At 54.5% G+C, this 27,692-nt stretch overlaps 1 protein-coding gene across 3 annotated transcripts in view; it reads left to right on the top strand.

The window, feature by feature from the left end:
• The window catches only part of TTC7A (tetratricopeptide repeat domain 7A), a 114,171-nt gene that overhangs the window by 27,046 nt on the left and 59,433 nt on the right, over positions 1–27,692 (top strand). For all 3 annotated transcript variants that reach the window (XM_080812715.1, XM_080812714.1, XM_080812716.1), the window contains exons 4-8: positions 3,201–3,331; positions 5,989–6,104; positions 17,146–17,224; positions 18,199–18,356; positions 18,919–18,982. In XM_080812715.1, coding sequence (XP_080668841.1) covers positions 3,201–3,331; positions 5,989–6,104; positions 17,146–17,224; positions 18,199–18,356; positions 18,919–18,982 — 548 coding nt within the window. The remainder of the gene's footprint in view (positions 1–3,200; positions 3,332–5,988; positions 6,105–17,145; positions 17,225–18,198; positions 18,357–18,918; positions 18,983–27,692) is intronic.

Raw genomic sequence — 27,692 nt, 5'->3', positions numbered from 1 at the left:
GCCAGCCCGCTGGAGGCAGCCTGGCCGGCCAGGCAGCTGCCATCCTCCTTCCCAGGTCTGTACCCAGCTGTGGGGGAGGGAGGAGCCCAGCCAGCGGCGTGTCTCTCTGGGAAGCCACAGAATGACCATGTTGAAACAGATCCACCGTAGGGCTTCTGGAATATCTGCATCCTCCTGCCGTATGTGTTGGTCTCCCAGGCAAGGCCCCTGAACAGTTGGTGTGTCCCACCTTCCTGCAGGGTGGACAGGCCCTGCAGCTGGGGAGGGGGCAGGGCCGACACCAGCTGTGAGCCGTGGTGCCTGCCTTCTGCCTTCTTTCTGCATCTCCTCCAGGACTCCCACTTTTCCCTCCGCCTCGTTTAGCGCTCGTGAACGAGGAGCTTTGCCCTCCTGGTCGTGAGTCATGTGGCAGGAGGCATGGTGATACTCAGTTAACCTGGTCACTGAGTCTTTGTGTTGAGCCAGCGCCTTCACGTTCTGTGCCTGCCTTCGCCTGGCCGAGTCACCCCAACCTTTGCATCCGTTCACGCCACAGTCTGGCAGAGGGCAAGGTCACTAAATCCATGTGAGTTGGGATCTTGCCAAGAAAAACGAGAATTCCTTACCTTGTATTTGCTGCTGGGTACTTTGTACTTTGTCTGGCAGGGTCAGGCTTGCCCGGTATTCTGCCAGCTGGCCAGTGCTGGCTGAATGCCCACTGTGCACCAGTTGGTGGAAAGATGAGTGTGAGATGGTTGTGCCTTGAAATGCGTGCAGCCTGGGAGCGCCTGCGAAGAAATAAGCATAAGAAATGGTGGGACAGGAGTCTGTCAGTCAAAGACAGGGGCCCCGGGAGGGAATGGTTGGTCATACCAGGGTATATTAGGAGGGGCAGAAGGTAAGTGGTAATTTGGGGTGGACTTGGGGGGTTAGGTGCAGGGGTGGGGGATGCATTCCAGGCAGGAGGAACAACCTTGAACAAGGTCAGCAGTCGGAAACAGGAGGTTGGGTGTGTCTGCGGCAGCCGTGGTGTCATAGCTGGGGCTGCTCTAACAGAATACAGACTAGGCGGCTCATACACAACACACGTTTAATTCTCACAGCTCTGGAGGCTGTAAGTCTGAGATCAGGGCACCAGCGTGCTTGGGTTATGGGGAGGACCCTCTTTCGGGTTGCAGTCTGCTGGCTGCAGACTTGCTGTCTGCAAGTCAGCTGTCATCACATGGCAGAAGGGGTGAGGCCACTCTCTGGGGTCTCTTTTATAAGGCTATGAATCCCTTTCATCACCTCCCACAGACAGACCCCTGCCTCTCATACCATGACTTTGGACACTAAGTTTTCCACATAGGGACTGGGGGCTGGGGCACAAACATTCAGCCTGTAGCACATGGTGAGTGCCAAGGATGGCCCGGTGACAGGGATGGAATCCTGGAGGGGCTGGTGTGGAGCACCAGGAGTCTGGACGTCACCCTGCGGCACTGGGGACCCTGAAGGTTGAAGCGGTGGTGTCCTAGAAGCATCGCCCTGGGAGCAGGGTGCAGGACGCGCTAGAACAAGAGTGGAGGCAGGGAGGCTGCTGCGGCTGTCCACTTGGGAGGTAAAGCCTGAAACGAGGGAGGCAGAGAAGGGGACGGGAAGTGTCGAGGGCACCGTCATCAGTTGGCTGTTGGGGCGTGGGGCAGGAGAGAGCTGGGGTTCTATCCCTACATCCCCTCCAGTGGGTTCCTCCTGAGAACTGTTCCTCCTGTCGCGTGTGACGTACCGTGGGGGACACGAAGGTAAGAGAGCAGGCTTTTGCCCTTGAGGAAGCACCAGTCCAGGATAGCACTCTCTAGTCAGGGCTGTGCGTTAGTCACATGTGATGGAAACATAGGTGAGACTGACTTGACCCAAAATGGGGTGGGGTGTTACGGGCTCACGTACAGGGACGTTTCAGGGGGTAGAGCCTCGGACAGGTACTCAGACAATGTCGTTAGGGATCTGCCCTCTTCAGTCTGGTCTCATCTTGACTCTAGATTTTTTTTTTTCCATGACTATGAATTTATTCAGTCTTTTTCTGGCCTTAAAAGAATCCAAAACAGATGCAAATATAGTTGTTTTCTTTTATGGCACTCTCTGCTCATGAGCATAATAGTGCCTTCTTGGCTTTTGACCCTTTCTTTGGTGCGTTTTGTTCTTGTTTGGGGGGAGTGTTCTGTTTTGTGTTTTTTTGTTTGTTTGTTTTGTTTTTGCTTTAGAGCAATGATTTTACTTTTTTTTATTTTTAAAAATTAATTGTGGTAAAAAACAATAAATAACAAAACTTTGTAACCGTGTGCCAGTGTACGGCTCAGTCATGTGAACTGTATTCACGTTATGTAGCCTTATTTTAAGGCAGGTTTTCCCTAACATTCACAGGCTGCCCTCCTCCCAGCTTCCCAGCCCCAGTGGGAAGAGTACACTTCTGGGCCCCGTGCTCATCCTTAGCCAGTCCCTGTGGCCCTGGTGATGGGTCTGCCCGGGAGCTGGAGTGGGGTCCTTGCGCTCAGACGTTGCAGGAGGGCCCCTCACGGGGAATGCGAGGTGTTGGGGCTGGAGAATGGAAGTGGGTTCCTGGAGGGCAAAGGCAGCAGCTGTCCGCTTCCTGCAGGTCGACCCGCGCGTGGATAACTTAGACGAGGTTGAAACTGGTTCTGTGGCAGGGTGCCACAGTGCCACTGTGCAGTGCGGCCTGGCTCCAGCCTCTGTCGTGTGCAGATACTAGGGACCGCAGTGGTGGTGCAGAAAGGCTCACGATTTGCTTTCAGTGGGCGGGGGAGTGGGGGCAGTGCGGGGAGAAGAGCTGGATGTCAGCATCTGCAGTGCAGCATAGAGATGCTGAGTGCAGGGGAGTGGGTGTCTCTGTCCAGCGCCTTGGGAGGAGGGTCAGGAATGGTTCCTGCAGGAGCTGGCCTGGAAGGCAGCAGTTGGACATGGGGGTGCCACGGTGTGGTTCCCTGTGCCGGGTTTGGGGGTGCCCGCCGTCAGCCCGCAGCTTGACCCCAGCCACTGCCAGTACCACCGCTTTAGCCTCCTCCTTCCCTGCCGTGGACCTTGCCCCCCACTGGCTGCTCCTGAGCCTGGGTTTCCGGGGGTGAGCTCACCCTCGGGCCCGTGGATAGGGCCCGTGGGCAGGGCCTGGGGTGGGGGACGGGTGGGCGGCGGGGGCAGGGCAGGTCTGATGTGCCGTCCTCCTCCCGCAGGCCTCTCCCTGGAACGCCTGCCCAACTCCATCGCTTCCCGCCACCGCCTGACCGAGAGGGAAGAGGAGGTGATCACCTGCTTCGAGAGGGCCTCCTGGATTGCTCAGGTGTTCCTGCAGGAGTTGGAGAAGGTGAGCTTGGACCACGGCGCTCTGCTTCCGGCTGCCTCCATGGAGCGCCTGTCACAGCAGGCCCCCACTAAGCCCGTGGGTGGCCCTTGTGTGCTTTGGAGAAAGGCACCTTCTCCCACTCTGGTGCCCCTCTGCCTCAGTGGTTGGAAAGCTCATCACGGTAGACCTATTCCGTCAGAACGAGACCCTTCGCTTCCGGGAAATAGATTGAATAAAGGAGCCTGCACCAGGGGGCCCAGAGCCTCCTTGGCGAGCTCGACTCAGACGCCCAAATGTGACAGCCTATCTGCACCTGTTAAACTTATATAACCCTCACCACAGCTCTGTGAAGTAGGTATTGTATTTATCCCCATCTAGAAGATGAAGTTTGTTTTTTTTTTAAGATTTTTAATTTATCTGACAGGGAGACAGATAGCAAGAGAGAGCATAGGAAGAGAGCAGAGGGAGAAGCAGACTCCCCACTGAGCAGGAAACCCGATTCGGGACTCGATCCCAGGACCCTGGGATCATGACCTGAGCCAAAGGCAGACGCTTAACTGATGGAGTCCCCTGGGCGTCCCAAGTGGATGAGGTTTAGAGAGATGAAACCATTTGCTCACCACAGTACAGGTGCAGTCCCCTGGTCCTTGAAATCAGGCATCCTTCCCTGCACTCAGGTGGCTGGGAAGCTCCCTGCTCAATCCCCTCGGGAAGGGGAGGCCTTGCAGCCCATGGTTAGAGCTTTTCAGAGACCAGCAGAAGCCAGTCGGTGGGGGTCTGGGAGTCGTCAGCCTCCCCTTGTCCCCACTCCCCCTTGTGGGAGGCCAGTACGAACTGTTTGTGGGAGCACTTGTGGCGTGAGCAGTATGCTGTGATGTGACCCCGGTTCTTCCCTTCTGGGGAGCTCTTGGTTTAATGGGAGGAGGATAGACAGCTCTGTTTCACAAAGATACTGCAAATGGTCCCTGAGTTCCTGCTTTTGTGTTGGGCAGTCCACAGCCATTCTTGAACTCGGCCTCACACCCTCTGGCTGGGAGGGGCCCTGTCGTTCCTGTTTCCCGAGTGAGAAACTCAGACTTGGGGAAGCGTTTAGCAGCTTCCCGGAGTTCAGAGAGCTGCTAAGGGGCTTTGGCAGGACTGGAACCCTGGGAGTGTGGCTCTGATCTCTTGTCGGGGAGAATTCGGGGGTGGTGCCTAGGCATTCTGTTCAGTAGATGGTTAATAGGGGCTAGAAGGCAGGCTAATGGGGCCCAGGGTTGGTGTCCTGGAGGAGGAGGTGCTCGGGAGCTGAGAGTCAGTGCCCGGAGACATTTGAGCCTCACCTGCTTTGGCAGGTGCCAGAATGTCAACCCAGCACCTGTCTTGTGACAGACCCTTGTGGAGGAGTCATCCTTGGGCCGGGACGAATTCCCCCACAGCGGGCTTTCTCAGCCCCAGCATTCTTGACATCGGGACCAGACCAGTCTTTGCCATGTGGGGCTGCCCAGGGTGTTATAAAATATTTGGCAGTATCCCCAGCCTCTATAGATGACAACTGCCAAAACGGGATGGTCACCAAAAATGTCTCCAGATATGCCAAATGTCCCTGGAGGGTAAAATCACATCCCTGTTGAGTGTCACTACCCTAGTGTCCCTCTGCTTGGTTGGATTTTAGAGGAAGGGAGAAGTGACTGGGGGACGCGGGGAAAACAGTACTCAAGCTGCATTCTCTGGGAGAAGTCGGCCGGGAGGCTTGGCGTGCTTGAGTTGACCTCTGCCAAGGTCACGTGGATGCCAGCTAGACAGCAGTGTTTTAGGAGCCCTTCCCACTGGAATTGCATATGGTTTGGAGAAAACTTCTGTGGAATAGGTCATCTCCCATTCAGTCAGGTGTTGCGATGATGGGCTGTGATGGTGTGCAGGGTTGCAATCAGGGCCCTGTGGCAGTGGGCAGACAAATGGGCCCTGGAGCTACTTATCTCGGGTCAGGGGAGGGCAGGCCGTGAAACCCTGTGCATTCTCAGAAATGCTGTGTGTTCCTCCTAAGACCCAACTCCAAACTCCAAGGAACTTAAGAACCTCTCTTAAAGGTAAGGTGGATGGCTCATTGACTTGTTTCTTGGATCAGGGAAGGGAGGTGGCATGGGGCAGGCAGGCCTATCTCTATGGAACTGGGTGACTCTCTTAGAGCTGAGGCTTGAGGACTATTCAGTTAATAATGCAACTGCTGCTCAGGTTTTCCTAGAACCTGGAACCTGACATTCCGTGGTTACATGACAGGATCAGCACTTGGTATATGGTAGGCCTTCAAGGGTTTATTGAATGAGTAAACCAAGAAGTCGTAGAAGTAGCCTGAGCCTGTAAGTGACCAGACTGAAGTTCGAGGTCTAGGTGTGCGCTGGCTTTGTGACCTCAACCACATTCTGAGCCTCAGTTTCCACATTATGAAATGCAGACAAAACCAGCTTTGCAGGGCTGTTGTGGGCATCAGCATTTGGATGAGGAGAGTGTTTCAGACATATGTTAAACGAAAACCAGTTAGGTTGCGTTTGGTCTGAGAATGGCACAGGGCATGCCTCTGAGGTGTCTAGGGATGTAGTCTGGTGATGGGGCCACCGTATCCGCCAGGGCTGACTTTCACCCCAGCCCCTCTGATGGAGAACTCTGAGACAGTGGCTCTCTCTGTGTTCCCTTCCCAGATCACAAGTAACACCACATCACGGCATCTGAAAGGCTCTCACCCAGTCGACTATGAGCTCACCTACTTCCTGGAAGCCGCCCTCCAGAGCGCTTATGTGACAAACCTGAAGAAGGGGTAGGTTGCTGGCAGCTGAGTGGGACCTGGACGTTTCTCTTGGGGCCGGGGTGCTTCTGACACTCGTCATGTTACATCTGGCCTCTCTGATCTGGGTGTGTGTGGTGTGTGCTCTCTCCAGAGGATTAGTGGGGGCTGGTGTGTTCCCGTCTTGTCAGGTTGAGGTAGGCAGAGGAACACACCTGGGGAGGGGGACAGTCCTGCCCCAGCTGGACCCCTGGCCTGGAGGAGGCCTGTGTGTCCCTTCTCTGTCTCCATTCTCCCCTCACTGTTAGACAAGGGGATACTCCTTGATTCCCTGTCTTCTGAGTGGTAAGAACAGGGTAGAAGCATCCCCACCAGGACAGGCTGTCACCCAGCTCTCAGGTGAGAATACCCCCCAGAGCTCCTGATCTATCTCAGCTGCTTAGAAAGTTGGAGGCATTGTTATCATTTATTTGTCTTATTTTTCGTGGCAGTCCACAGCTGGCTAAGCTGCTGGCCCAGGCTTGGACACCTTTTGTGTTTGTAGTTTCAGTGTTTCTAGTGTCAGGGCAGGGAGGCAGTTGTGTCTCTGTTTGGGACACGTGGACCAGGAGGCCCAGAGAGCCCAGGCGGCTTGTCCTCTGAGGGTGGGGCTGGCCCAGAGCCCTGGGCTCCTCAGCCCACCCTGTGGCTGGGAAGGTGCAGGACCGGAGGACATGCCGGGGACCCTGGGAAGCACACTGCCTCCATTCTACTTCCACTGTCTGTGCTCTTTCTTTCCTATTTTGGTTGCTGAGCTTCGGTTTTGGAGACACAGCGGTCTGGTGGGCCGGTTCCTGTTTTTGCTCCCCAGGCAGCTGCCGCTTGGCTCCTTTCCCCTAGCTGCAGGCAGCCCCCGCCCCTGCCCCTGGCCCGCCCCCCCCCCCCCCGCCCTGGCTAGGGGGCGGTGGGCACCCTTGGGTCTGCAGGTGCTGCTCTCGGGGGTGAGGGGAGATGTGACGAGATGCCCCCTCTGTAGAACCTTTGCGGCATGGTCTGCCGCTGCCCGTTTTTGCCAGTGAAGTTTTACTGGAACACAGCCACAGTGCCGTTGACATACTGTCTCTCACCCGGAGTGCAGTGGGTAGCAGATCCTGAAATGCGGACTCCCCGGGCCTTTACAGAAACGTGTGCTGAGTGATGCCTGCTGTGTGTTTAAGAGGCCGTCCCTCCCAAGGCCTCCTGTAGGCATGAAGGGTAGAAGTGCTCTTCTGTGTGGTACCCCTAGGAGTCGATCTTCGGGATTCCCGTGCCCTTCAGTCTGGCGTTTAACAAACATTCATCGTGCGATCCGTGCTGCGTCTGTGGGAGGCCCTTGCTGGCACTTCGCCTCGCGTGTATTTGGTTGTCCTGGCAGCCCTCTGGTAGGGGGTGGGGGGTTGGGGGAGTAGAGGCACAGAGAATATAAGTGGCCTGTCCTGGGCAGAGCCAGGATTACGCATGCAGGACCCAGCCTGCGTTCCTGCCCGGGAGGCTGCTCTGCCCGCAGCAGGAAGTGGCGGGTAATGAGCCCCTGCTCCTGCCTCCGGGGGCTCTGCTCCTGTGCTCCTGCCTCCTGTGTCTTTGCTCCAAATGTGCTCCGGGCTTGGTAGGTCTGGCCTCTGCTTCTGGTTTGAAGAGTTTGGGGGGTGCCCTGGCCATCTGGATGTCGCCAAGGCCGGCCCCAGGAGCGTGAGACCCCCCCAGCAACCCTGGGAGGGTTCCTCTTCTTCCCCCCTGCCCCCCCCCCCCGCTCTGCCTCCTCGAGCAGGGGGCTTCTGTTTGTCCTGTATCCAGGGCGGGGGTGAGGGTCCAAGGAGAGGCAGGAATGAACAGAACCTTGAGTACCATTAGACCGCAGGGGGTGTTGCTGTGAATCCCCTCTCCACTGCAGTTCCCTCAGGGCTGCCCGCTCCCCTTCCCCACACCACACTTGCTGCAGGTGTTTCAAGGTTAAGGTGACCGTCAAGGACAGCCGGGGGGTGGGGTGGGGGAAGGAGGGCAGTTATCAAGCTCCCGCTGTGTGCATGTGCTTAGAGGGGACAGTGTCCTGTGAAGGGAGTCTGGTGACCCCAGGTCACTCGAGAGGGGACAGAGCCTCAACAAGGTACAGTAACTTGCCCTGCCTCACCCACTGGGATCCAGCTTTGGTTCTGAGTAGCCTCGAAACCTGTAGAGTTTCCAGTGGGGTGGGGTGGGGGTGTGTGGGGGAAGGACAGGGCCCTGGTGGTGGTTGGACTGATCATGGCTACGCTGACTCAGGGCTCTCTCCGCTCCTCTGGGACCCTGAGTCACCATTCACAGTGGGTGGCTCCTCTTCCCGAAGCTGGTCCCACCCCTCCCCAGTGGGCCTCTTCCTCCCTGTCTGTGTTCTGCCCGCTCTGGCTGTGTGTGTGTGTGTGTGTGTGTGTGTGTGTGTGTGTGTGTGGTTCTGCCAGCAGTGGACAGAGCATTAACCAACCCTCACTTCTCTAGGAGAACCCTAGTAGTTCCAGTTACTGTTCTGGTCCGGTCGCTCTGCTCACCACCCGCTCTGCTCACCACCCTGCTTCCTCCTTCCTTCTGAAGCACAGATTTTCATCCTGAAAGACAGGATGCTGACTCTTCTCCCCTCCCACCACCCCGCTGTGCCTCCCAAATAAAGAGCAATGGAAACTGAATCATTTCTTTCCAAGCAAACAGCCCAAACATTTGAAAGCTTGAGCGTTGAGCAGCAGTCCCCAGGACATGTGGCAACAACTCAGCCCCTTCGTCCGTTTCCTGTGCCCACGTCCAGCCCAGAGGTGGCCCGGGAATGTGAAAGATATTTTTAAAGCAGGGGTTGTGGCCCCTTGTGCCCGGCTGGACTTTAAATAATTTCTTTCCTCCTTTTCTCTTAACAGTAGCTAATGCTTGTTGAATACTCACTGCCTGCCATGCAGAGTCCCATGAAGAACTACTAATGTCCCCGCTTCCTGAAGAAAGGAGAGGGGGAATAACTTGCCCAGAGCCAGCAAGCCTGGAGCTAAGCAGGGTCTATGCCCCCACAGTCCCGGGCCTTGCCTACCACCCGCCACGGTGGTGTGGGCTCTCGTAATTACTCATTATGGTCTTCAGGTCAGAGTTCCATCTTCCTAGGTGAATCACCAGTTCCAGTGGTTTTATATATATATATCTGTTATTGTTAGGAAGTTAAAAAAAAGGGCACCTCAATCCAGGTTTCTCAGGTACCGACCTGTTAACATTGTGATCCAGTTACCAGGACGTCGTAGGCTTTAGCAACATCCCTGGCCTCCGCCCACTAGATGCCAGGAGCTCTTCCTGCCCCAAGTGTGACAACCAAAAATGTGGCCAGACGCTGATAAATGTCTCGGGTGGTAGAGGGCGAAATCACCCCCAGCTGAGAACCACTGCCTTAGCTTGAGGTGTGAGAAGCAGAGGTTCAGGGCTGCAGTGGCACTCCCCTGTCTGACTTTGTGTCTTCTCCTCCAGGGCAGCTCTGAAAAGCCTTTTAAGGGCTTCAGAGCCATTTCCTGTTGGTTAAATCCCCTCTACCTCACCTGGGGTTCTTAGGGTGTTTGGGAAGGTGATAAAACCCTTGCCCACGTAAAGAGAGGTCATAGCCCAGTAAGGGGGAGGGACTAAGGAACAAATACCAGAGAACAGCCCAAGCGCTCATTTCACAGGTAGCCTCTGAGAACCCACCGTGCACCAGGCACCCCACCTGACTCATGGGGGTTGAAGCTGGGAACAGGATGAACTCCCCTCCTTAGAGACCTTCCATCCCAGCACGGAGCAGACAGTCAAGCAGCCAGTTGTAGCCATCAGACATTGCTGGATGCTAGGGAGGGAAGGGAGGCAGGGAGGTGGGGGTGCTGCTGGGATACAGTGGGCTCTTGGGGACCAGGAGCTTCTCAGTGTTAGAAGACTTCCCTTGGGACCGGGGGAGCAAGGGGAGGTGGTGGGACCTGCTTCTGGGCAGAATCCCAGAGCTGGGGCCCATTTCCATGTGGGCCCTGGGTGGACTGGGGGTGCTCCACTCCTGAGGACAGATGGCCACAAGCAGTGCCTGCTCCCAGAGTCCAGCTTTGTCCCTCCTTGTGAGGATATGACAGGAATTAGAGGGTGCAGTGTTCTCCACCGTACAAAACGGGAGTGCAGGCGATGCTTGACCTCCAATAGCTCTTTTATTCTGGGCTGTGGTTAAACCTGGGCCTAAGTATTTTAGACTTAGTAGGGTTTTTTGTTTGTTTGTTTTGTTGTTGTTGTAAAGATTTTATTTATTTATTTGACAGGCAGAGATCACAAGTAAGCAGAGAGGCAGGCAGAGAGAGAGAGGAGGAAGCAGGCTCCCCGCTGAGCAGAGAGCTTGATGTGGGGCTCAATCCCAGGACCCTGAGATCATGACCTGAGCTGAAGGCAGAGGCTTTAACCCACTGAGCCACCCAGGCGCCTCTGGACTTAGTAGGTTTGAGGAACACTCATTTTTCTCTAGAGGCCTTGCCCTATTGATCCATTGTTCATTCGTGTCACTTGCCCTGTAGCTGATGACAGGGTTCCTAACTGACCTGGAACTGAAAGTATGGGACCTGAAAGACGGTTATGAATTGAGAGAGGCCCCGTCCAGAGGGCAGGGGTCTGAGACCCTCGGTTCGATTCCCCTTGCTGCCACCAGAGGGCAGCCGTGGACTCTGATGGGAGCTTTGTTCCAGGTAGTTCCGCAGGCGCCAGCTGCCAGAAGAGGGCACCTTTCTAATGTGTTCTGGTGGCTGCGGACAATGGGGCGGGGCCCGGAGCCCACGCCTTGGGGAAGGTTTGGTTCTCTGCATGAAGCCCCTCCAGGGGTGAGGCACGAGGGAAGCCCAGGGCAATGCAATGGCAGGAAGGTCGACTGTCCCTGTCCGGGGTCCTGACCTCACTAGGACCCTAATCTCTAGGCAGCTCCCAAAACAAGAACATAAGCCGCAGGCTTCTTCCCCCAGAGTGGGCAAGGGGCCAGGCTCTTTGGCATGGTTTCCCCGCTTCCTTCTGCCTAGACCTGCAGAGCCTCTTCTTGGCTCTGTGTTGAGAGGGAGCCTGAGCCATGTGTACTGAACCAGGTGGGCTGGATGTTTCGTTCACGTTAAAAAAAAATTTTTTTTTTTAATTACTAAAGCAATATGTGCTCACTGTACCAAAACCAGACAATAGGAAGGGAGTGTGTGTGTGCTTTCTGAGGGAGTTTCCTGGGGCTTGGCAGAGTGTTCAGCCTTATAAAAGCTCTCTCCCTCGCTGAGGGGTGTGGGTATGTGTGCGTGTATGTGGGTGTGCAACTGCCACATGCTTCACCTCGCCAGCGAGATGCTTAGTTGAGAGGCAGTGAAAGCTGCCTGGGCTGCAGATGGCTGTGGGGGAGGGGCTTAGAAGGCCCGGCCTCCTGTGCGTTTGCCCCCACCCCACCCTGTGAGGGGTGTGTTCATCAGCTCCGATTCCAGATTTTGCGATTTTGCCTTGTAGCAGCCCCCCACTGTCTGCAGTGCTGGGGGAGGGCAGGAGACAGACTGCACTAAGGGGGATTCAGGGGCCAGACTCCAACACGGAAGCCCCGGAGAGCCCCCTAGTGACCTGTGTCACTCTTTGGGGCACAGGGAGACCTCTGAGGCCCATTGGAGAGGACACACTCTCCCAGGCTCTCTTAAAGCACAGCCTGTATTTATTGTTAGTACTCGCTACCCGTCCTGCGCCTCGCTGGGCAGGAAAGATCTCTTTGCCCTGAGATCTGATGTCCTCAGTGCCCTGCAAGGGAAGCATTTTTCTGGCTTTTTCTGGAACTTGGGGCAAAGAGGAGAGCTTTAGTTTTTGAAACTGATGCTATGGGTCTGTGGCAGGAATGAACAGCCTGATAAGTGTTTGAGCTTCACCTGACCTTGTCTCCTGATTCAACCCTCCAGCTGTTGGGATCTGCTAGCTGGCTGTCTTCTTCTGGGTCCCTGACCAGAAACCTCTCCTACGCCATTAGTGCCAGCCCTGAAGTTGGGACTTCTGGCTGGGGTCCCCTGCCCCAGTGTCTCTTTAGACTCCATTCAACGATAAACTTCATGCAGTTTCTTATTCTCTGTGTCAGATCAAACCAGACCAAAAAACAAAACAAAACAATATTTGTTGAGGACCTACTGGATGCAAAACACTTTGCTAAGCTCTGAATAAATCAGGAGTGTGGCTGATTTAACAGACTGTGAGTTCCTTACCTGTGGGGCTATGAACGAGCTATTCACTTCCTCATTCTGTCTCTCTGTTCATTCCACAAGTGTTCGTTGAATGTCTCTTGTCAACAGGGCTGATGACCAGCCACACACTGGGTGCACAGTAGGTACTTTGGAAAGATGAGTCACTTAGCTGAATTTCAGGAGCCCTAGAGTTCACGCAGCCAGGAAAGGAAAAGTATAACCCTGCCAGGTCAAAAGACAAGCATTGTCTTTCTTGGGAATCTTTCTAGTTTAAAGGGAGAGAAGTCTGAAGCCTTGGTGCCTGTGGTAAGCCCGCCTCTCTCCTTGGGTAAGCAATGGCCTAGAAAGGCCGGTGTCTACCGGACTTTCATTTTCCCTTTGGAAAATGGGAGTTTATTTATTCCACAGTGATCTCTTGAGTGCCTCCTGTGTGCCAAGCATTGTGCTGGTTTCTGGGAGAACAAAGCCTACCTTACCAGCCTCACTGGAAGCTGTGAAGACTGAGGAAGACAGACTACTTCAGAAAATCTGCCCACTGCCTGCTGCTGATGAGGGGGCTGCGAGGGGCTTGTCATCTCCTTGCGTCTCCCAGCTGGAGGCCTCCGTCGATGACCCATCCCTGCCTGCACATCTCTGTCTTTCTGTTCCCGGCCAGCCAGGCTTGACTTGAGTTGGGGGATCGATGGCTTCCTGGCTTCTCCACATGCAGCCTCATTCTGGGCCAGGGTTGGTCTGAGGCCCTGTTTAGATATTGTTAAAAGTGGCAGCTCTTCTCTGAAAGGTCAGCATGAGAGACCGAAAACAAAGAGATCTTTCAAGCCGCCCTCTCACGGGGCTGGGCAGAGCCCCAGCTCTACCTGGCATTGGGAGCTTTCGCTCAGGCTGGTGGGAGAAACCCCACCTGATTTCCCATTCCCCGGAGGCATAGACTGAGGCAAAGGGTGTTCCCGACATCTCAGAATAGGTCTGGGCCAGCGGGGAGCCCAAATCTCTCCCCATACAGCCTTGGCCACCGGAGCCTCTCTGTTGGTTTTTCTCTTTATGGGCATTCCATAAAAATTGGGATTTACCCAAAAGATGCCTGAGGGTGATTACTTGCTTTGCGAAAGGATTTCTGGGAGCTGATTTAGATGCCAGAATCCCTTATGGATTTGGAAATAGTAAAATTACACAACTTTGGGGACAGGGGATCTTGTGAAAATGCAGTTCTGAATCCTTCATTGTGTGTGTGTGTGTGTGTGTATATCGGGGGAGGCATAGTCCCTGGGTGTCTGCATTTCTCTGCACCCCGTAGGCGATGTCAGTGCGTGGTCTGGACGCCCTCTCCTCATGCTGATGATGCAGAGACTAAAGGCAGAGAGAGGACAGTCCTTGAGCTGGAGTGTGAGAAAGAGGCCGTAGTCCCTCTTGGCTCTGGGCTCCTGGTAGCAGCCTGAGCCGGGCTGCCAGGGAGGAAGCTGGCAGGGAGCCCACAGAGTGGAAAATCACCCACCGGTCCCGGGAGCCATGGGCTGTCTCTGGGCCCTAAGGCTCTGGGGCAGCCCCAGGGTCCAGCCCCTTGGCCCAGCCTGTGGCCATTGGCCCAGCTGCCAGGGCATCACTCTCCTGCAGACTTCCCAGAGCCAGCCATTTCTTCTCTTTTCTGGAAGCCCACGCAGTCCGTCTTGTTGCTCTTTCCTGGTGGCAGCTGGTGCTGGGCTGTCCTCTCAGCTGGCCCGACCTCTGGCCAGCTGTCCAACTCTCGGTTCTTTTCTTATTTATTTATTTATTTATTGAGAGAGAAAGTGAGAGAGAGCATGAGTCGGGGGGAGAAGGTCAGAGGGAGAAGCAGACTCTCTGAGGAGCCGGGAGCCTGATGCAGGACACGATCTCAGGACTCCGGGATCATGACCTGAGCTGGAGGCAGGCTCAGTCACCTGAACCTCCCAGGAGCCCTCTGGGTTCCTTTCTAAGGCAGAGACCTCAGTGGGACTGGAGGGCCTCTGCTGCAGGCTCCTCCTACTTGGGCTCCTGGGGACTTCCAGTCTGTCCCTGTGTGTGGTATATCTCCCAGGGAAGTCCTGTGTGTGTGTGTCCCCTGTGGGGGCAGGGCTTGTGGGAGGAGACAGGTGGACACAAGGCTGGGAGATCCCCTCAGGCCCCTCAGGTTCTCTGCCCTCTACTCATTCACTCCTGGACTTCCAGGCAAAATAATGTGGCAAATTAAAGCACACTTTAAGAAGATCTTCAGGACCTAAAGTAAAAGGGGAAAGGAAAGTACTACTATGTAGGGTGCCTTTCCCACATGCCCGGGTGTGTTTGGGCTGCGCACACGTTCCCCTTCCTGACAGCACTATGAGCCAGTGAGGAATCCTCTTCCTGCGGGCAGGGAGACAAGGACTCCGAGTGGCTGCTACACTTTCTCAAGATTGCAGATTTAGGATTTGGCTGAAAAGCTGGAGTTTCTGTGTCAGGTGGTCCCTTCTGGAAACTGGCCTCGTAGCACAGGAGAACCAGAAGACACCGAGCATCACCCATACCCATGGTTTTCAAAACTGAATGTCCACGGTAACCCCCTGAAAGCATGATAAAACCCAGATTGCTGGGCTAACCCCAGAGTTTCTGATTCAGTGGGTCTGGAGTGAGGGGTGTTTGTGTATGTCAGAGTTAGCATTGTTATTAAGTTTCCAGGATGCCGATGCTGCTGGTCCAAGGACCACACTTTGAGAAGCTGTGGTCTAATCTTTTGTGTCTCAAACTGTACCACTGGTGATACATGAGGTGGTTTTGAGTGATACAAAGACTGACCTTTTATAAGTACTTCTGTATTTAATCTCTACTGGCAAAGAAAGAAAAAAAACTTGCACACCAAATCCATGATTCCAGGTGTTCTTGATTAAGATATGTCTATGAAAGTAAAAAAGAAGATGTAAAGAAAAGTGTTGGCTAAGTAAGACCATTGGTGGTGTGCAGCTAGGAGCAGAACTTGTGACCATGGGATGCAGATGACAAGTCTGGGAGATGCTGTCCACTCTGAAGGCCTGGTTTGTTGGAGGAGGACACCGTGTACAGCCCACGGAGGTGACCGTTGTCTACTTTGTGCCATGGCAGCACCCAAACTTGAATTGTCACCCAGGGCACTTGTGGTTCCCTGGCCTGTGAGCCCCTCCTGGTTCTTCCGAAGCTCTGGACAGACTGGGAAAGTCACTGTGACTCTGACTCTGTCCCTAGGGTCTTTGTCTCCATCCTCAGCCCTGCGATGAGGGTCTGTATTTATAATGTTCGTAGTTGGCACATCTTTGGTTTCTTCTCTGAAACCAGAAGTTCCCAGAAGGCAGGGACTTGGTCTGCCTGTTTGTCCTTTCATGGCTCCAGACCCCAGAGCTCCCAGGAATCTCTTCTGTGCATGAAAGATGCAGGAGGGGCACCTGGAGCTTTCCTGGCTGCCACCTTTGGCTTTTCACCTCTCTGTGGTCTTCCATTTCTGAATTTCCTGACCTGGCAGCCTCTGCTCTCTGCTATGAGCTGTGATCCAGGGAACTCCCAGAGCAAAGGAGAAGGGCAGGGCCCAAATATTTGCTGAGCACCTGTGTACCAGTAGCTGTGCTGGTGCTGAGCTTCGGGAGCAAGACAGGAGCCCTGTGAGGGCACAGCAAGACACTGTGCCCTCCGAGTGCACAGTGCACGATGGGTTGGCCCGTAAGTGGAAAATGACCACACAAGGTCATGCTTTGAAAGAAGAATTAACAGGGTGCAAGAGGGACGCAGGCCAGAGGGGTGAGTGTGGGGAGGGGTCTGGGAAGGCTGCAAGGAGGAAGTGTTATTGGAAAGGCTTTCTGAGGTCGAGTGCAGAACGGCTGTTTAAGGCAGTGGGGAGAGTCTGTGCCAAGACTTGACATAGGTCATATGGTGGGTTGTTCAAAAAGGACCTGAGTGACAGGAGACGAGATAGGTGAGAGGCGAGGGGCAGACCCGCCAGTCCTACGATGCCAAGATGAAGGCCTAGGCTGGATTCTCTGAGCCCTGGGGATGCTGACAAAGGGGCCAGCCTTGGCTGGGGCAGGGGGAGGGAGGGTGGAGGGCAGGCGATGGTAGACGATGTTTGCATATTGGGCATACAGACCCCTCCAGGGGCCATGGAGCAGTATTTCAGACTGCAGGCCATACTCCACTAGTGGGCTGCAAGATCTGTTTAGTGGCTGCAACCAGCATTTTAAAAAAGAGGAACAGAGCAAGACGTCAAATTGGAAGTACCAGAGGGGACTGCACACAGTAGAGCTAAGTAGTAGGTCAAGAAACTTGCTTCCATTTTATGTAAGGAAGGTGTGTGTGTGCTGTATTACAACTTAAAATGTATTTTTTATTCTGGGTCATACTTTAAAAAGCTTGCAAATTATTTCAGGGCCCAGAGGGCTGGCAGGGGTTGGGGGGAGTCGAGACTGGCCCTTGTGGTAATCTAGGCCCCCGATGATGCAGGCTGGTCTAGGGTCCTGGTGACAGGGACTGAGAGATATGGATGGACTCTAGCATTGGCCAGGTATACTGGGTGAAGATGGAGAATTTGAGGCTGATTCAAGTCAGAACGTCTGACACCAGTCAAGGGTTTTAGGGCAAATGACGTCTTGTTTGAAATACTCAATCCTGATCTCCTTCTGGTAGTGAACTGGAAACCAGGGTTCTAGAGGGCTGTGGGGGAGAGGGATCCTTCCTGTTCTTTGATCAACAATGTCCCGGGCTTCTAGGATCCTAATGTCATAGCTCTGACCTTTCATTCTAGTTGAGTGTTCTCAAGTAAAACTCAAATGGGCGGGCTCCTGCTTGTATCTGCAGGTTTGATGATGATGTCTGTGGGAACTAGGCTGGGAATGACCCTGATTTTGCTGTCTTTCCCTTAGGAACATTGTGAAAGGGATGAGAGAGCTCCGGGAGGTCCTACGCACTGTGGAGACAAAAGCAACTCAGAACTTCAAAGTGGTAACATGGCGAGGCCTCAGGGCTGGGTGCTGGCTGTGGCTGGCTTATATGGGGGCCACTTTCAGTGGGAAAGTACCGAAGCACTAGCAGGCAGCCTCTGAATCAGGGATGACAGTATGTTATATGCTTCTCCTCTCCCTGTCTGTGCTCATGGCAGACATTGTTAATCGATCTCTGCATTCTCTCCCACCAACCCTGGGAAGCACCCTCAGCATCCTTATCACAGCACTGCACAGATCCCCTAGCGTTAGATCAGACTAAAAATCTGATGTCATCCCTTCCTAGCAGGGTGGTAGGCTAACTCTTACGGATTTTTTTTTTTTAAGATTTTATTTATTTATTGCACAGAGAGAGATCACAAGTAGGCAGAGAGGCAGGCAGAGAGAGAGAAAGGGAAGCAGGCTCCCCGCTGAGCAGAGAGCCTGACATGGGGCTCGATCCCAGGACTCTGGGATCATGACCTGAGCCGAAGGCAGAGGCTTTAACCCACTGAGCCACCCAGGCGCCCCAAGGGATTGTTTATGATCTTAATCAATAACCTGGATTCCTTTCCCTGCCCCAATTCAGGCCTACCTTCTTAGGCTTTAATTCAGCCCAAATCAGAGCCATAGCTTTTCTCATTCTAGAATTTGTGATTAAGGATCAAGAAGGTATCTGGTCAAGAGCGCTGCCTGTGCCAGTTGCTTCATGCTCTGCGAAGGTGTGCTGAATACTCAGAGCTGTGCTGGGCTCTGTGGGGCCAGAGGAGGAGGAAATAAACCTTCCATCTAGGAGAGGACAGAAGATTAAGTTGAAGCCATCAAAGGCCAATAGAAGGGGGGTCGGATAGGCTCAGTGCTGGAAACAGAACAGGGGGCTCCTTGGCAGTGGAGTGGAGCGATGGGCCTCCGAAAGGGCAGCATTGCAGGGCAGGCGGATTTGGCTGGGTGCTGGGTGCGGGGCATTCTGGGTCTGAGTTCCTCCCTTTCTGCCAGATGGCGGCCAAGCATTTGGCAGGGGTCCTGCTACACTCCTTGAGTGAGGAGTGCTACTGGAGCCCCCTATCCCACCCGCTGCCTGAGTTCATGAGCAAGGAGGAGAACTCCTTCATCACACAGGCCCTGCGGAAACCTCACCTCTATGAAGGAGACAAGTAAGCTCACTGGACCGTGCTGGTCTCATGCCACACTTGGGGCTCTGGTGTCCCCTCTCTCTGCCCTGCACTTACCTCCAGCTGCCTCCCTGCTCACTCTCATACAGGCTCTTCAGTAGCCACAGGAGCCAAATAGACCAGGGAAGACAGTCTCCAGGATGGGGGTTGAGAGAAACATTCTAGAAGGCATCCAAAGGTCGAATTATTTGGAAGTTACCTGCCTTCCTACTCCTCTGCATATACCTTCTCTCTTATTTGTTTAATAATTGACGATGGGATCTGAACGGCTCTCCCTTGCTCCTTGTCCTGGCTGCATCCTGCAGCCCTGGTGCTGGAAGGGGCATGTCTTCCCCCAGAGCATCTGCAGTATTTCTGGCCCAGCTAGCTACTCTGGGGCTGGAGGAAGAGCTGCAGGTGGTATTCGGTGTCTGTGAATTATGCAGGAGGGGGTCACCTTACCAGGGCTGCTGCTGACTCTGGAGCAGAAGGGCCACCTGGTGGGCCGGCCTCGCTGCTTGGAGCGGCTTGTGCAGCAGCCCGGGCTGCCATTTGTGTCTTTCAGCCTCTACTGCCCGAAGGATAATATAGAGGAAGCCCTCCTGCTGCTCCTCATCAGTGAGTCCATGGTAAGCTCCAAGCCCTTCCCTTTCTGGCCCGGTGGGGTAGGGCTGCGGGGGCTTGGGCACAGGCCGCCAGGTCCTGGCCCAGCTTGGCCTCCCACGGACATCCCTGAAGCAAGATTCTTGTGTCTGTGCCCCCGCATGAGGGTGAGACTCACTTCCTAGGTTTGGGTCTGGTGCACAAGGCTGTATTTGGGGGCCTGAGTGGAGACTGAGTTAGGAGTCCCCAACACCTCTTCTGGGATTACAAAGATAATTACAAGCTCAGGGCTGCTGAGCACAGCCCTGTGCTGGTTCTGGGACTGATGTGAGGGACTGGAAGGAGCAGGTGCTTACAGCTCTGCCACAGTTAGCTGAGGGCCACGGGCAATTCTAACACCTCTGAGTTAAAACTCCCCTGTAAGTGTCTTCCCCTGCAAGATGGTGCACAGAGGTAAGTTTGCCTGTTCAAGGAATTCATTTGTTCACGCAGTGGTTTATTATCATCATCTTTGTGCCAGGCCCTATTCTAGAAGCCAGAAACACAGCAGCAAACAAACGGAGAAAAGTCTCTGCCCTCGTGGCGCTTACATTCGAGTGAGGGAGGTGGACAGGAAATTAATGAGCAACTACAATATCCAGGTGCAAGTGTCAAGTACTATGGAAAAGTAAAACAGAGGAGGGGTAAGGCGTGCCAGATGAAGCCTGCGTGAAGTGCTCTTTGGCTGTTTTCACCTGTTTCCCCAGCAGCAGGCGGGAAGATGAGCCAAGCACGCACCCGTGTGCAGACAGGCGCACACGCAGGCTTGCATGGTCCATGGAGCCTCAGTGTGGGAGAGAGGGGTGGTCCAGGGAGTGGTGAGAAGGATGGCCTGGACTGGTCTGCGGGAGGGGGGATAGGGCTGTGCAGGAGCCGCCGAAGCCAGGGGTGGCAGCGTGCTGGGGAGGAGTCCCGGGCTGGGTCTCAGCCTTCTGACTGAGGGGCCCCTCGGAGCTTGGGAGCTGGGGACCCCCCTAGGTTGAGAACTAACTTTGTTAAATTGGCACATCTGAGAGCAGTGTGTGGAAGTGGGAGTTTAAGAAATAAGCACCCATGAGGTGGGTTCCTGAAAAGATGGAACCGAATGTTCCCTTGAATACTGGGACTGTGAGTGCTTTGGTCAGTGGGTTTCCTCCACCTCCACAGGTCCGTCAGCAGGTAGGCAGGAGGAGCTAGGACACCGGACTGGGGTGGGGAGAGCTGATAGCCTTCCTCAGCTCAGCTGGGGTATTGAAAGGTTTGTGGGGTCATGTAGGTGAGGGGCTAAGCGGTTGCTCCAAGGAGAGGCATCTAACTGGTTAGCCTAAGGTGCAGATAGAAATGCCGAGCACCAGATTTGATCTTCATGGGAGAACAGTGCACTTCCCACAGAAAATGGGCCCTCACTCTGACCATAGACGGAGCCCTGGTTTTTTTTTAAGATTTTATTTATTTATTAGAGAGAGTGAGAGAGAGCATGAGAGGGGAGAAGATCAGAGGGAGAAGCAGACTCCCCGCAGAGCTGGGAGCCCGATGCGGGATGTAATCCAGGATCATGACCTGAGCTGAAGGCAGTGGCTTAACCAACTGAGCCCTGAGCCCCGGTTTCTAATGATGTAACCTCAGACATAGACCTCCCCCTCCCCCCGCACCCCCACACCTGAGCCATCTCCCCACCCACACCCTCAGATGACAAGGCACTGAAGTCACCTGTCTCGGGAAACCCCCCCCCCCGCCCCCCTGTGCTGAGGACACGTGGGAGATAAAAAGGTGAAAACAGAAACATTCCTTATGTCCTTTCTCTGCCAGGTTCCAAGCCAATGATCTCATAGAAGGAGGCATTTTATGTTGAGCCATATGAAAAATAACAATTTCATATGTTTCAGTCTAGAACTAATACGTTCCCCATCTTAGAGATGAGAAAAGTAAGGTTCAGGACAGGTGTCTGTCTGGATCAAGGTCACATATTAATAATTCTCACAGCGGTGATTCCAATCCCGTCCACCTCCCTAGATAGCTTCCAAAAGCACGGGCCATGGAGCCCAAGCCCTGGACCACAGGCCGATTCTGCTGCTTCTGAGCTGTTCTGATTCTCAGTTTCCTCATCTGTAAAAGGGCCAAGGGGGTAATTTTGAGGATCAAATGAAACGAGGCTCAGGAAGGGCTTTGCCAACAGAGACGTCCCTGTGGGCATGAGACAGCAGGGGGACTGAGGCTGGATGCTGTCTCCCCCAGCCATTTTCTATGGCCTCTGCCTGATCTGGGTGCCCAGGAGCAGAGTTCAGATGCCTTTCCGTTAAATTATCTCCCCTACCCCCACCCCAAACCTTTAAGCTGCCCCCTCCCTATCTCAGAGTGGAGAATCGCCTTTTACTAAAAGGTGGCCCAGATTTGGAGCCAAGATGAGTCTTCCTAAATACGCAATTTCCCTCCTAGCAGCTCCTACCCTTTTCCCGGAGGCCGTGTGACTTGCTGGCCTGCCCCAAAAGCTTGGGGTGTGGGCCCACTTGCCAGGCGGTGTCCTGGGAATTCCCTGTAGCCTGAAAAGCAGAGGAAATCATGCACTGGGCTGGGAGGAGGCACTCCTCCAAGGCCTGCTGGTTTGTTTCCTCTTGCTCACACCCGGCCCGTCACAAGTTTAGAAACTTCAGGACTTGAGGGGAGAGCTTTGGCTTCTCCTCTACAGAGCTTTCCTCCTATGATCTGGATCTGGCTTTGGTGGCTTGGAGCTGTTTCTCAGAGTGACCAGACAGCCTCTGCCTTCTCTCTAGCTCCTGTTTCATGCCCTCCTTCCCTGTGGGTCCCATCTTCGGTCAGGTGTGGACACCTGATCCCTTGGCCCGACCCTGAGGCTCAGCCTGGCCTCCAGGTACCTGCAGGGTTTTCCTCATCTCCCTTTGGTGCTGCCTGGGTTTGGCAACAGTTGATAGGGAGAAGCCTCTAGAACAGCAGCTGGCTGCCTTGGCTGCTACTCAGCTTTGCCTAATACCTGCAGGATTCATTATGCTGCAGTGAAAGCTGGCCCAGCACAGTCAGGCCATGAGACGTAATCATCAATGCTGTCCACCAACAGGATCACCAGAGCAGCTGCTCTGGGAAAGGGAGTGTGAAGGTTTCCTGAGCATGTCAGCCCCTATTTTGTGGTTTGGAACTCAGGCAGTCCTGAGTGTGGGGCTGTTGCCTTGGATGTGGTTTTTGTTATAGTCTAACTGGGCACGATCAGAATGAATAGGGAATGCCCCCCTCCCCCCCATCTTTGAAGAGGTAAATAGAAACCTTACAAATGCTGTCACAGAAATGCAAGGTATGCAAGTGATAACTGGTTGAAGATTTGTGTTTTAGACCAAGTTTTGGGACATGTTAAAATCGATCCACCCACCCACCCATTTGCTCATCCGTCCCTCCATCCATCCCATCTCATTTGAGCAGCTGTAGTGTGCCAGGCCATACTTGACCCTGGAGATACAGTGATGAGTTCAATCCCTGCCCCCCCATCCCAGATGTACTCCCACCTCCTGGAGATGGATCCAGGGACCAGCAGGAAATCCTGGTCCTCGTATCAGAAGGAATCACCCCAGTCTGCTGAAGCCCAAGTGTATATTCTAGTTTTTATGAGAACCCTGGATCAAAACTAGTCTGATTTTCTCAAACAGTTGGAGAACCAGGAAGTACAGAAGTCTTGATCCTTTCAAAAATACTCATCTAGGCATAAAAATATATTGGAGACAGACTGAACCTGTGGGTCCCTGTTTCATTCAGCTGGTGGAGAAGTTGCTGCTGGTCTCATGTGCTTGGGAACCAAAAGGTTCCAAAGGCCTGGTGCTGAGTTGGGGGGGACGGGTTGCTTCTGGGGACTGGAGCCTACAGGTGAACTGGGTCAAATCCAGGGTCAGACCCAGTAGTCTGAGTCTTGAATTTGCCATTCACAGTCTGTGTGGCCTTCACAAGGTTCTTCCCTCCCTGCTCCTTAGTTTTCTCATCTGTAAAATGAGGCTAATGAGGCCTTTCTTGCATAGACAAAGCCAGAAAACGAACACACAGGTGCCTGGTATGTTATAGACGTTCAAGACAGGCTTGTTTTGTCCTGATAAATGCTTGCTTCTGATTCAGTCGTTTTAGAGAACAGTCTGGCTCAGATCAGGTTGGGAGAAAAATTGGTTTGAGGATACCATTCTGTTTAAAAAAAAAAAAGAAAGAAAGAAGGAAAGTGCTTCTTGGGCTTGATTCCATCTGGGACTCAAAGAGGAGCACAGATCCTTCCAGCGTCTGGCCCCTGGTTTGCTCTTCCGCAGGCAGCCGCGGTAGGGGATCTGCTTGGGCATGCTGCCAGCTCCGAACGGGTGTCTCGGTAGAGGTGGGAGAGCCTCTCGCCCTCGCTGGCAGGAAGAGCTGTGATTTCTGCTGCCGAAGCCTGACGCGGCAGGAGAGTGGGGGCCGGGGTGGGCCTGGCCAGGGCTCTGGGTGGATGGGCCCATCACAGAGCATGTTACTTCTTGGCTCCATGGACTGGCAGCTTGAGAGCCGTGGTAATTACGTCTGCTGGTGGGGGACGACAGCAGGAGCAGAACATGACGGTGCCCTCCAGGGAGGGGCAGGTGCCAGGCACAGACGCTGCCGGAGGACTCCTTTCGGGGTGTTTTTGTGGGGTGCCAGCAGCAGGCCCTGAGACTGGGTCCTTGGCCAAGGCGGAGCAGCTGTGGCTGAGAACAGGGTGGAGCAGGGCCCTGGAAACGTTGCCCAAGGGGCTTTTTCCCTGACTGGTGTTTTGCTTTGGTTCCTCCATATGCAGAGCCATCCCGGGGCCTCTGGTGGCATGGACGAGGCTACTGGACACTTCTTCAGAGGCCTCTGGGGGTGAAGTCAGAATGTCTAGGTTCTAATCTGGGTCCCATCTATCTGTGTGCCCTGGGGAGTGTCCCTGGGCCTCAGTCTTCTCATCTGTGAAATAGGACAATGGCACATGAGGTCATTGTGAGATGCCACTTGCGAAGTACTCCACAGGTTAGTTCCCTTTCCTTCTCTCAGCCTGTTCGTGTCAGGGATTAGAAAGGAGAAATGGGGCTGGCTGGAAACAAAGGTCAGTGCGGTCTGAGGCCCTGCACTCAGCAGAGGGTCGGGACCAGGGCTGGCAGGGGATGCCCATGAGGCAACAGAAGCCGTCCTGGACTGGCCTTTGGAGGTGCAGCCTTACCTCCTGGGGACCTTGCACAATTAGTTCACGTTCTGAGCCTCAGTTTCCCATCTGCAAAGGGGGCCTAGTGGTTTGCTCCTGCACTTCCCTGGGGTTACTGTGAGTCCGGATAAGATGTGAGGGGTGTGACCCTGAAAAGCTAATGTGTGGCAGTGGAAGGAGTGACTGTTGGAGGAAGTGTTGCCTGCCATGGCTTTCAGGCAGGCTAGCCAGCCTGGGGACATGGCAGTTCCCCCGCCAGTTCTCCCATAAGGCCCTAAGTTTGCTTTCTGGATCCTTCTCCCAAGACAAGATATGGGTCAAGCTGGCAGTGATGAGCTGATGGAGGAGGGGGGTCAGAGGTGCGTGCTTTTTTTTTTTTTTTTTTTTTTTGGCTTGTAGAGGGCCTGGGGTGAATGTCCTCAGTTTGGAGGAGGCTGCCCTATGTGGGGGCAGCCAGAGGGCCCAGGTTAGGAGCAGGTACAGCTCAGGACCCTGCCTGGGACAAAATGTGTGGTCCATACAAAGGCAAGGCATCCATAGAGGTGGGGGCGGAGATTATGCAGGGAGGAACAAGAGGAGAATATTCTTTGTGACTCCTAGAGGAGTGAGGTTGGGGGTGGTGAGAAGAATAGTCAGTGTCTATATCTCGCTGTATAGGTCATAGGCACATTCTTGTCTCTGCATTTGATCTGAAGGATTTCCTAGCGAGGCCATTTGAATGGTGAAGGCAGAGTGGCTGGGACTAGTTCCAGGCAGGCTGAGCATTCGGGGAATTTGGGAGCGTTTGTTGGCCTGAGGGTGGTAAGCCCAGGGGAGGAGGGAACAAGTTACCCAGGGAACATGGGCAGTGACTGGAAGCCCCCAACCCAGTGTCTGAGGCCCCGCCCTCGGTGCCGCACACGAATTCCTGCCCCGTCACTAGCCCCCCACAGCTTCCTTCCTTCTGCCGTTTCCCCTACCCAGCGAGCCCCACCAACGCCTTCCACCGCAGCCCTGCCCTGGAGCCATAGCAACCAGGACAGACTTCTGCTTTTGGTTTTCCTTTGTAGAACCTTGCTTCCCTTTTGACATGGGCGCCAGTTTCTGAGGACCCCCGAGGAGACCCCTTCCCTGCTGTCAGCCTACAGGGGAGGCCCAGCCCCCCGGCTGAGGACATGTTCAGTTCTGTTCTGGTTTTCTGACTTCATCCTAGTCCAGTGCTGGAAATCCACCCCTTCTGCTCCGTCCCCCCCCCCCCCACACACACACAGACAGAGACGCAGTTGTCCTAAACGTCAAGGTCGAGGGCAAGAGGAGACCAGTTCCACACCAAGCCCAGAACTCTTTCTCAACATCACCCATTTTACAAACATGGACCAAGGAAGGTGCTGGAGACAGTGAGACATGTCCCTGTCCCAGAACCAGGGAACCCTTGGGCATACAGGGGCTGGGGTGTGTGCCCCATGGTGGGAAAGGACAAGAGGGGGGCAGCCTTGCCTGGTGGGATCAGTCAGGTTGACAAGTATCTGAGTTGAGTTGTGAGGAGCCTGGAGGCATGCGGGGTGACAGAGGGTACAGACAGTCCGTGGTGCTGAGAGGGAGCTGCGGGGCGTTCTGTGGGGCAGGGGGAGGACTGGGAGCTGGTTGGGGGAGAAGCTGGCCGGGTGGGCCAGGCCTCGGGGCAGCCACAGAAAAGAGGTTTGACCTTGTGCTGGGGCAGTGTGGAGGGGGTTGGGAGCTCGGTCTACAGGGGTTAGTTACTCTTCAAGGACAGGCCAACCCACAGGCACAGCTTGCTTCCCACCATCCCCCAAACAAGACCGGTCTGCATGGATAACTTCTAGATCCCGCATGTGCCGAGCCAGGCTTCTCCCCATACCCCACAGAAGAGCCCCCCCATCACCCCACTGCAGGCTGCCCGTGCTGCTCCCTTTCCATCAGGATCCCTCTCTCCCAGCAGATTTCTAGGTCAGAATGCACTGAGCACGAGTACTCCTTACTCCCGCTGCTGCTTCTGGGCCCCGTGGCCCCATCCTTTCATTGCCTCCACCCTTGTCTTGGCTGCCTGGTGAAGCCGCCTCTCCGGGCCCCACCCTTGGGGGCTGAGCTGGGGAGTTCTGGAGGGGAGGGCTGGAAGGGGAGGAGTGGGGAGGTACGTGGCCAGTTTTGTGTTCCTGCTTCGCTTCATCAAAGAGTTCCTGCCAAGCCTCTCAGAATTTCTTCTCTCTTCCTGATGGTGCCTGTGTGGGTGGGTTTCTCTGGCACTTTCCCTCTCTGCTCCTCTCCCCTTAACTCTTCAGGTTTCCTGACCGGCTCTTATTTGTCAGGCTGGTACCAGCCCTCATCCTTTCTGGGGATCTCCTGGCACCCTGCACTTTCTCCTGGGGCTGCTCCGTGTATATGGGGGTGGCAGCAGCCCCCACCTGCTGTGGCTGGAGGGGCACCCGTCACGGTCTCTGGCCACTGGCCTGCCTTGCTGAAGTGCCCCCATGGATGAGTCACTTCTTGGGTCTTAGAGGCGTTTTGGCTTCCAGAAGCCTCTGGGCACATACTTCAGGCCTGCACAACAGGACACATTCAGAGCCTGCACTTTGAAAGCCACTGGGCTTCTTCTGCTTCTGTGGCTCCTCACCCTTGGGGGCCTCAGCTCCTGACCCGGGGAAGGGGTTCATAATCCTGCCCAGAGGGAGGTTTTGAAGACCGACTCTCAACAGGAAGAGTAATGTGGATCTGACAGTGAGAAATTGGTTTTAAGGGCCAGCAGCTCCTTTTGTCCCAGCAGCCTCAGGTCTGAGGTCCTATGTGGGGAAGTAGAAAATGATGAGTTCCAACACACAAAAGGGGGTTCAGCCTCTACTACAGAGGGAGAAGGATACTGGGAGTAGCCAGCAGGAGCATAGCCAGCAGGAGCATCTGGCTGGAACCAAGCCTTGCTCCAGCAGGTACAGCCCTCGGGTGTGTGTGTGTGTGTGTGTGTGTGTGTGTGGTCACAGAGCATTCCTAGCCTGGTCTCTGCCCTGGTGCTGCTCAACTCAGAGACCCCATGATTCATGCTGGTTACTCCCAGGCCTGAGTGTTGTCTCCAGAGTATGGGTTTATAAGAGGGAGTGGGACTGTAGGCCACAGAACAAGAGGGTCCCGAATCCCCAGTGGGGAGATTTCAGGCTTGGTGATTCAGAGCTCCCCACTTCGGTGTGTACAGTCTCCTACTCCTTAAGCATATTTTCCCAACACCCCCCCCCCCGCCCAGTCCCGGGGCCCAGCAGCTACCTGGCAGCTCTGAGCTACTGAACTCCTGAGTGCTGGGCACCAAGCGCAGAGGCTGCATGTTGGAGATTTCTTAGGGAACTCTGAGAGGAGGGATCTGTTGTCTGAAGAAATTGAGCATTGGGTCTGGGTTGAACACAGTGGTGATGGGAAGGAGGTATGGGGCTGGGAGGTCCTTATCAGAGGTGCTGATGGCAGCAAGGGGCTACAGCCCACGAGTCAAGCAGCAGAGCCCCCCACCTGATCTAGATACTTCCAGATGTTACCTGAAGCTCTTTCTGTGCATGGACAGTTACAAG

This window comes from Martes martes (assembly GCF_963455335.1).
Source record: "Martes martes genome assembly, chromosome: 9".
NCBI classification, from domain to species: domain Eukaryota; kingdom Metazoa; phylum Chordata; class Mammalia; order Carnivora; family Mustelidae; genus Martes; species Martes martes.
The sequence above is the reverse complement of the archived record's forward strand: the minus strand, read 5'-3'. Positions and strand labels throughout refer to the sequence as shown.